General features: G+C 47.0%; 1 protein-coding gene across 8 annotated transcripts in view; it reads left to right on the top strand.

Annotated features, from left to right (window-relative positions):
* CLASP1 (cytoplasmic linker associated protein 1) overlaps positions 1 to 7,395 on the top strand; it is a 313,075-nt gene extending 305,680 nt beyond the window's left edge. For all 8 annotated transcript variants that reach the window (XM_011941649.1, XM_011941646.1, XM_011941643.1 and 5 more), the window contains one exon: positions 4,239 to 7,395. In XM_011941649.1, coding sequence (XP_011797039.1) covers positions 4,239 to 4,325 — 87 coding nt within the window. In that variant the 3' untranslated portion in view covers positions 4,326 to 7,395. The remainder of the gene's footprint in view (positions 1 to 4,238) is intronic.
* The last annotated feature ends 2,578 nt before the right edge of the window (positions 7,396 to 9,973 follow it).

Below are 9,973 nucleotides of genomic sequence, written 5' to 3'. Positions count from 1 at the left end.
TAGCCCAGTTCATCCAGCCATTAAGTTTTTTATTGTTGTTATTATTTTTTTTATAGATGGAGCCTCGCTCTGTCACCCAGGCTGGAGTGCAGTGGCACAGTCTCAGCTCACTGCAACCTCTGTCTCCCAGGTTCAAGTGATTCTCCTGCTTCAGCCTCCCAAGTAGCTGGGATTACAGGCATGTGCCACCACACCTCGTTAAGTTTTTGTATTTTTAGTTGAGGCAGGGTTTTGCCCGGTTGACCAGGCTGGTCTCGAACTCCTGACCTCAGGAGATCCTCCCGCCTTGGCTTCCCAAAGTGCTGAGTTTACAGATGTGAACCACCATGTCTGGCCTAAATGTTTTTTAATGTAATAGCTCTGGTATATTCGTATGAACTTCGTAGACTCAGGTACACATCTCCTAATACAAACTCCCTCCCTTCCTCAACCAGATGGTAGCTGGCAGAACCTGGTGCTAAGTCTGTCTCAGTTTCCTTGACTAGAAACAAAGAGAATCAAGCCATGGCTGCCTGTGTTCCAGTGTTACAGGCCTATGGGAACACCTTCTCCTTTTGCTTAAATGAGGTTAATAAATGAAGGCCGGGCGCAGCGGCTCACGCCTGTAATCCCAGCACTTTGGGAGTTTGAGGCACGCGGATCATCTGAGGTCAGGGGTTCAAGACCAGCCTGACCAACATGGTGAAACCCCATCTCTACTAAAAATACAAAATAAGCTGGGTGTGGTGGTACATGCCTGTAATCCCAGCTATTCAAGAGGCTGAGGCAGGAGAATTGCTTGAACCCGGGAGGTGGAGGTTGCAGTGAGCCGAGAACGCACCACTACACTCCAGCCTGGGCAACAGAGCAAAACTCTGTCTCAAAATAATTTTTTTTTAAAAGAAAAAGAAAAAATAAATGATACCAGGGTCTGTAGGAAGAGGTCTGATGAAAGGAAGGAACCTGTGTAGTACATTTGGAGAGATGCCTTGTTGCTAGGGCAGCAGCACTAGCTTTAGGGTCAGCTTGCCTTCTGGTCTCTGTTCCCCACTTACGAGTTTTATGATCTTGAATAAGCATTCTTTTCTTCCCCCCCGCTCCCAATCTTTTTATTGTGATATAATAAAATTTACCATTGTAACTTTCTTTTTTTGAGATGGAGTCTCACTCTGTCACCCAGGCTGGAGTGCAGTGATGTGATCTCGGCGCACTGCAACCGCCGCTTCCCAGGTTCAAACGATTGTCCTGCCTCAGCCTCCCAAGTAGCTGGGATTACAGGCACCTGCCACCATGCCCAGCTAATTTTTTTGTTTTTATTAGAGACGAGGTTTCACCATGTTGGTCAGGCTGGTCTCGAACTCTTGACCTCAAGCAACACCCCCCCCCCACCTCCCAAAATGCTGGGATTACAGGTGTGAGCCACCGCACCCAGCCCATTGTAACTATTTTTAAGTGTGTGGTTCATATTGTTATATAACTATCACTACCATCCATCTTCGAAACTTTTTTCATTTTGCGAAACTGAACCTTTGCACCCATTAAACAATAATTTCCTATTTCCTTCTTTCGAACCCCTGGCATCCACCATTCTACTTTCCGTCTCCATGAATTTGACTGCCCCAGGTATCTCATATAAGTGGAATTACATCATGTGTGTCCTTTGTGGCTGGCTTAGTTCACTTACCATAATGTCCTCAGGGCTTATCCATGTTGTTGCAGCATTTGTCAGAATTTCCTTCCTTTTCCAGACTGACTGTCCATTGTGTGTAGATAGCACGGTTGGTTTATCTGCTCGTCTATTGATAGACCCTGGGTTGCTTCCACTTGCTGGCTCTTGTGAATAATGCTGCTGTGAACACTGGTGCATCTGTTCAAGTCTTTAATGTTTCGAGCAACCTCCCTGCTGTTTTCCACAGAGGTTGCACCATTTTACATTCTGAGCAGCAGTGCACACGTGTTCGAATTTCCCCACATCCTCACCAACACTTGTTATTTTGTTTTTATTTTTCATTTTTCTAATTTATTTCTAATTGTTTCTAATAGTCATCCTCTATGAGATGAGGATGGGTATTTCGTTTGTTGAAAAGACATACCTGACGGCGATTTCTCATCTGTTAAAAATGATCCTCTCCCCATTGAATGGTCTTGGCGCGCTTGTTGGAAATTATTTGATTGGGCCAGGAGTGGGTGGCTCACGCCTGTAATTCCAGCACTTTGGCAGAGTCACTTGAGGCCAGAAGCTCCAAACCAGCCTGGGCAACAGCAAGACAATGTCTGTGCAAAAATAAATAAAGAAAGAAACATATTTTTTTTTTGGTCACCCAGGCTGGAGTGCAGTGGCACAATCATGACTCACTGGCACCCCTGACCTCCTGGACTCAAGCCATCCTCCCATCTCAGTCCCCTCCCCAAGTAGCTGGGACTACAGGCACACATAATCCAAGCTAATTGTTTAAGTTTTTGTAGAGATAGCGTCTCGCTGTGTTGCCCGTCTGGTCTTGAACTGGTTCCAAACGATTCTCCCATCTCAGCCTCCTACAGTGCTGAGATCATAGGCGTGACCGTGCCCAGCCAGTTTTCCCTATTTTTCTAGTCTCTGTTTTGTTGTCTCTGCTGTAATCTTTATTGTTTGCTCCTGCTAGCTCTAGATTTACTTCTTTTTTCTAGTTCCTTAAGGTAAAGTCTAGGTTGTTGACTAGAGAGCTCTCTTTTTTAATGTAAGCCTTTATAACTCTAAACTTCCCTCTTCAGCGCTGCTTTGCTGCATCCCCCAAAATTGTCTTTTCATTTTCATTTGTCTCAAGATGTTTTCTAAGGCCAGGTGCGGTGGCTCATGCTAGTAATCCCAGCACTTTGGGAGGCCGAGGCAGGAGGATCACTTGAGCCCAGGAGTTCAAGACCAGCCTGGTCAACATGGCAAAACCGCATCATACAAAATACAAAAATTAGCTGGGCATGGTGGCTTGCACCTGTGGCCCCAGCTAGTCAGGAAGCTGAGGTGGGAGGATCACCTGATCCTGGAAGGTTAAGGCTGCAGTAAGCTGAGGTTGTGCCACTGCACTCCAGCCGGGGCTTCCAAGTGAGACCCTGTCTCAAAAAAAAAAAAAAAAAAAAAAAAAATTCTATTTTAAATATGTTTTCTAGTTTACCTTATGATCTCTTCTTTACTTATTGGTTGTTTAAGAATATGTTACTCAATTATTACAAATTTATGAATGTTTTAGTTTTCCTCCTATTATTGATTTCTTACTTCATCCCATTATGGTTGGAGAAGATACTTTGGTATCTTTTTAAATCTGTTGAAACTTAATTTGTGATTTAACATGTGGTCTATCCTGGAGAATAGGATAAACCATATGTTAAATCACAAATTAAGTTTCAATAGATTTGAAACTTAATGTGTCCTTTGAGAAGGACGTGTGTTCTGTTGTTGACTTTCATATACATCTGTTAGATCAAGTTGGTTTAGGGTTAAGTCCTCTATTTGCTTGCTTATCATCTGTCTGGTTCTTTTATCCATTATTGAGGGTGGGGTATCGAAGTCTTACCTCCAGAAGCTTTTTTGATGCCAAGTCTGTTTTGTCTGATGTTAGTATAGCCAGCCTTGCTCTCTTTGATTACTGTTTCATGGAATATCTTTTTATATCCTTTCATTTTCAATCCATTGATGTCCATGGATCTAAAGTGAATTTCTTAGAGACAGCATATAATTGGATCAAATGTTTATCTATTCCACCCATTACTATCTTTTGATTGAAGAGTTTAATCTATTTACATTTAAAGTACTGCCAGGCATAGTGTCACACGCCTGTAGTCCCAGCTACTCAAGAAGCTAAAGGTGTGAAGGTTAGAGGATTTGCCCTCTGACCTTGGCCCAGCCACTTCACCCCTGTGGAGCGGGGTTCTCACCCTACTTTTCCCGTGGCTCTGATGGAGCCTTTGGGCTGCAGTCGCCCTTGAGATGAATGGCCCTGCCCCCGTATCCCTTCCTCCATGAGCTGCTGCGGCCCACCTCGTTGTGACACCTGGTGTCCTTGTAATTGCTCACTGCTTTTCCCTGTCCTCCTCTGTGTCCCTAGCACCTGGCAGATACATTGGATGAGCAGCAGGCACTCAGAACATGTTTTTATAATGAATTCCTCAACCAAGGGAATGAAGGGACTTGCTGTTTTCTTACTGTCACCTGGGATTCTTTTTCCTGTTGTCTACTTTCTGATTGCTTTTCTTCCTGCTAATTCAGTTTCGTCTTCTCTTTTCAGATGAAGCTACTAAACTTATATATCAAGAGGGCCCAGACCACCAACAGCAACAGCAGCTCCTCCTCCGATGTCTCCACGCACAGCTAATGGCAGCACCTGTCTCTTGTGTAGACCTAGAAGCAATCGGTGGTGCCTCTCAGAGACCTCTCCCCACCCCCTTCCTCGGCTGCCCAGTCAGTACAAGGAGGCCCACAAATATTTATTACAATCAGTATTTTGGTCCCTTCCAGCTTTTCTGTAGAATCTTACTGGTATTGAATGTAAAGGAAGCAAGGCCTGTATTGCAGTCTTCATACAAAATGAAAGGAATAAGAACAGAAAAGAGCCATACTGAAACATGTCTTGTACAGCCTGCTGAGATGGCGAAACCATGTGTGTGGGGTGCAGTTTTTAAAAATCAGAGCGCTGTAGCCACTACTTGGTAGAAAGTAGCATTTTTTTTTTTTTCCAGTTAATAACGGATTTGGGGGTGGGGTGGGGTGTTACTTTGTGTTCCTCCTCCTTAGCCTGTTTTCTTGTGAGTATGGTCTGTGTGGGGCCCCTTTCACAGCTGACACCATGAAAGGTGACACATCTTTAAGTTGTGTTCTGAGACCTACTAAAAGTGGGAATCAAGTCTTGGCAAGAACAGTCTGAAGATGGCCTTTTAACAAATGCTGGGAATTTTTCTTGTCATATCCGGACTAGAGGCCGACTGCCCTGGCTTTCAGCATAGAATTGGGAGTGTACCCCAGCAGTCTCCTTCCAGCCCTCCCTAATCAACTCCACAGACAAGGTCCTCACCCCAGAGCTTCCATGCAAAGGAATTCTTCAAATTTAAATCTGGACACAAAAATAAGATAAATGTATGGCATCATTTAGGGATGCCTGAGATGGCAGTTCATGAAGCACAGAAGATAAAAGAGAAGTCTTTCATCTTTACTGCGGAGGTCCTTGGGAGCACTGCTGTCATGGGGGTTCTGCCAAGACCTTCATCCCTGGGCTACTTGGTGATTCAGATTTAGCAGCAACCTCTTTCCTGTCCCTGAGGTTCTGCCGAAGCTGTTCAGTTCTAACATGGTCTCAATCTGGTAAATGCCATCTTTACCGTCTTAGTTCTGACTTCTCCGTTTAATGTGGGATTAAGAGCAAAGAAAAGCCTAGAGAGACTGGATATCACAGTTTTCTTAATGTTATAAACTGAAGTAGTTCCTTCAATGTCTGTTGATGAAATAGTCACTGTTTAAGGAAAAAGTAATTATGAGGTGTAGCAGATTGCAGAAAAACAGGATTAGAAACACACTTAAAAAGAACACACATTTAGAGTCTCTCTTCCTCCTGAAGGAACCACTAGACCCCCTTTTTAGAAACACCTTTAGAGCCTAATTACTCCAATAAAAGCAACTAGAGGTTTGCAGTCTGTTTAAATAAATTTTGACTAAAATTCTTAAGCCAAATGGAAATTCTTAATGCAATCATGAGGACTTCTATTGTCTCTTTCTGTTGTATTAGATCCTATAAATTGAACTGATATTTCCATAAGGAAAACGCTTCTTTTGAGATTAATTCTAATAATGTATTTGCTATTCCAGTGCAGAGCCCACTGCAACTGCTAGGACTGAAAGCAGACGCTGGGTGCCAGAGCACGTGGTTCTCACCATCACTTCCACAGACCCCTCTGCCATGACCTTCCAGATTGGATGTAGGAAGCTGGGAAAGACTAATGTTGTATTTGGAAACATGCGCTGAAAATGAAGGCCTCATAGTGCGTAGGAACAGTGAAGCCAGGGTGCTGACCGTGGGGGGTGTGTGGGTGTGGCGTGTGGGTGTGTGTGTGGCATGTGGTTGTGTGTTTGTGCGTGCACCCTACACGTGTGGTACCTCACTGCTGCTGTTTAGGGAACTTGAGGGATGCATTTCAAGGGGTTGGGTATTCCTGACTAGCTTTGGCTTCAAATACAGCAGGACCAGGTCTTTTGTTGATAAATACTGTTGGTTTATTAAAATGTCATTAATGGTATTTCTTTTTTACACTCTACAAGTGAATTAGGGAGTCTTTTGTTGACCCGTCTGTTGTAGGAATGTGCGTCGGGCTAGGTTATCCCTGAGTGTCTTTATGCCTAATGCAGTTAGAAAGACCTTCCTCCTTGAGCTGTTTGTCTCCCAGAAGGTCCTCCAGTCCCCGGTGTACTTGGAAAGGATCTTGAACATTGCTGGACGTCCTCATAGTACTCACAAAGGGCTAGCCTTGAATGTCACTTGCCCAGTCTTCAGTCTCCTGACAGATACAATCACGTCACAGGTCTCTTGGCCTCAATCTGAAAACTGCTGCCGCCGCGCCGAGGAGACTCGCATGCCGCCACCACCTCACTGGGAGGGCGCCGAGCCCACCGTCGCCCCCTAGACCCTGACAGCTGCAGCTGCCTTGCCTTGCCGCCGCCTCCCTGCAGGGCCCCTGTTCCAATGAAAAACAGAACACAAAAGAGCAGAGCACCTAGGCCTGTCTCTGCGTCCCCGTCTACCTGACTGGCCAGGGCCGGAGAGCCCTGCTGCTCCGCTGCGGGGCCGGGAGGGCTGACTCCCTGCTTCCTCCAAGCTGCTGCCTCCCCTGCAGCCAGGGTCTGGGCAGGGTGCGGCCAGTCCTTGGGGCACGCAGCTTCCTCCAAGCGCACTGTGTGTGCTTCCCGGGCCTGCCTTTTCTACGCGCCTCACTAGCTCACCACCCTGTGCAGGTAACGCGGCTGACTGTCTCGCCAGCCTTTTTCCTTCCCTGCCACCCTTTATTTATCAAGCATAATGTTACACTTTAAAGGACAGCAAATAAGAACTTCGTAGAATCCCACCAGGACTTTGCTAACAATAATGTTTGGAAATAAAGAAATGCTCTGAAAAATAGCAGCCACCAAAATAGTTTTGTTGGCGCTGTGTTCACACGCATGGTCCCCACACCCCCAGGTTGGGTGGGTTCTTTGGTTTTTTTTTGGGTTTTTTTTGTTTTTGGGCTTTTTCATGTTACATCCATATCTGTATTTATATCTTATTTGTTTCACTTTCAAGTGTATCATGGCAAATGTACAGATTTTTTTTGTTAATAATGTGCTAGGATTTGCTAAAAAAGAAAACAAACAGAAAAAAAACCCTTTTGAGTTTGCCCTAGAATAAATGAGACTTAATTCAATGTTCCGCTTGATGATGCCTTTATCACCGCCATGTCCTGCAGATAGCTGATCCCCTCCCCCTGCCATCAGAACACAGCCATTTCAATAAAGGATCTGAGAGGACTCATACATCAGGAGAGCTCTTCCCCTCGTGACATCAAGAGGTCAACCTGTGTCATCCCAGCATTCTGGGAGGCCGAGGCAGGCAGATCACTTGAGCTTAGGAGTTTAAGACCAGCCTGGGCAACATGGCAAAACCCCGTCTCTACTAAAAATACAAAAATTAGCCGGGTGTGGTGGTGTGCCTGTAATCCCAGCTACCCAGGAGGCTGAGATGGGAGAATCACTTGAGCCCGGGAGGCAGAGGCTACAATAAGCCGAGATCGCGCCACTGCACTCCAGCCTGGGTGACAGAGATACAATTTTTTACTTAAAAAGGTCAACCTGGGGAAATGTCACACCTGATGGAGTCGTCTGTGAGCGGCTTGCTGTGCCGTGTGCGCAGTGACAAGGTGGGAGATGAGACGCATGGGCTGGAATCCCAGCCACGCTCCTGGAGGCCGCGTGAGCAGGGGCCTCCCTCATTGGCTCCATTTCCTCAACTGAGCAGTGAGAACAGTAGCTCCCAGAAAAGGTGGAAGCAGGAGAAAGCCTCAGCCTCGAATCCTGAGATGAGCTGGAGAGCCGCTGAGAGCAAGTCAGGCTCCGCTGAGAGCAGCCAGGCTCCCTCGCATGCCTGCAGTTCTTGTCTGCCCATCACCGGGGCCTGGAGCAGGCTGGGCAGGGCAGGAGCGGAGCCTCTGGGAGCAAATGCACATCACGGTCTCCACAGCTACTTCTTTGAAGCCCTTTTCTCCTTCAGTTCTTAAAATTGTAGCAAGATACACATAACACAAGATAACCCATCTTAACCATTTGTAAGTGCGCTGTTCAGCGGTGGTAAATATATTCAGGTCATTGTGCAACCATCACCATCATGGTGTCCTGGAATCCCTCTATAGGGCTCTCAGCTAGTGAAACAAACCCAGTCCCCATTAAGCGTAACTTCTCCATTCCTCCCTCCCGCCAGCCCCTTGGCAACCAGCATCCTACTTTCTGTCTCTCTGAATTTGACTATTCTGGGCACCTCGCCTAAGTGGATCATACAGTATTTGGCTTTCTGTGACTGGCTTATTTTGCTGAACATGTCAATGTTCATCCATGTTGTATGTATCAGAATTTATTTTTTTAAATTTTTCTTTACATGTTCACCTGCATTTTTTCACATTTTTAATTTCTTCCTAAGGCTGAATAATATTCTATTGTATGGATAGACCACATTTTGAAGCTTTACTTTTTACTAAAAAGTTGTTTTCCATCGTGTGCCATGATACATCCCGAGTGCCACTATCCAGGGACTCTGTGCTCCTTTCTCCTGTGGTCCACCACCTTGCGCCCCTGCCTGAGACGCCACCGGGCGCTCCGGATCGCAGATACGTGGATTGGAATCCCAGCTTCACCGCTGCCCGCCTTGGGCACGTCATTTCCTGCCTCGGTCTTTTCACTTAGGAATCGGGTTAAGAACTGCCTGGCTGTGTTCAAAACTATAGAAAAAAATAAAAAGTAACTGCCTAGCAGAGGTGCCATGAGGGTGCATGGAGATGATGTAAGTGAAGCAGCTGGGCTGAAATAAACGCTTCCGATGGTCACCTGCCCTGCCTCCTGTGGACCCGGAAATGCACAAGAGGGTGATGTCACCCCCCTTCCCTCCCCACAGGCACACCTGCGTGTGCAGTCAGAGCCCATTATTCATTAGCGAAAGAGACACCCCGAGGGGTGGGACCAGGTTCAGGCACAGCAGCCTGTTCTGCTTTCTATATGTGGTTCTCCAACCCTGGTGCCATTGCCCTGCCTTACCAAAGGCTGCCAGGAAGTCCTTGCATTTTTCAGAGGGTCACAGGCCACCCGTGAAGAGTGGGGTACTGAGGCTCTTAGCACTCCTGACTGATGAACTTCACACTTTGCAAGATTCTGGTCTGTAGCATCTTGCTGGTTTTCACACCAGTCCTGAAATGCGATGGAAGGACACACTGTCGTATTCAGTTTCCAAATGAGGAAACAGGCACAGGAGGAGCCCCGGCTAAACAGTGACTGGTGGAGTTGGGGCCAGGCCCCGCTCTGCTTCTGCTCCGGCAGTGCTCCCCCGCCCTCGTCAGGCCTTGCACCCTTCCATCTCCCCTGGAGGTACCAGGACTCTCCTCAGAGTGCACATCAGAACCCCTGACCCAGTAGGGCTGGGGCAGCCTGAAAACGTGCCTCTCCACAGAGCGCCCGGGCAATGCCGCCTCTACAGGGCTGGGGACCCCACTTGGGGTACCACGGTGGAGCATTTTGCTGACAATGTGACAGGTGGTTTGACCCCAAGGTTGGGGACGATCCTGCAGGCTGTGGCTGAAAACAAGGCATGGCCTCAGGAATGTCAGGCCATCCCTGTCATTACAGGTAAGTATAGTGACCAGCTAACTCAGCACGGGAGGACCAGGACTTTTGAAAGTGAAATGGGGCCGGGCACGGTGGCTCAAGCCTGTAATCCCAGCACTTTGGGAGGCCGAGACGGGC

This window comes from Colobus angolensis, unplaced genomic scaffold (assembly GCF_000951035.1).
Source record: "Colobus angolensis palliatus isolate OR3802 unplaced genomic scaffold, Cang.pa_1.0 Scaffold20, whole genome shotgun sequence".
NCBI classification, from domain to species: Eukaryota; Metazoa; Chordata; class Mammalia; order Primates; family Cercopithecidae; genus Colobus; species Colobus angolensis.
This window is presented reverse-complemented; position numbering and strand designations above follow the sequence as displayed.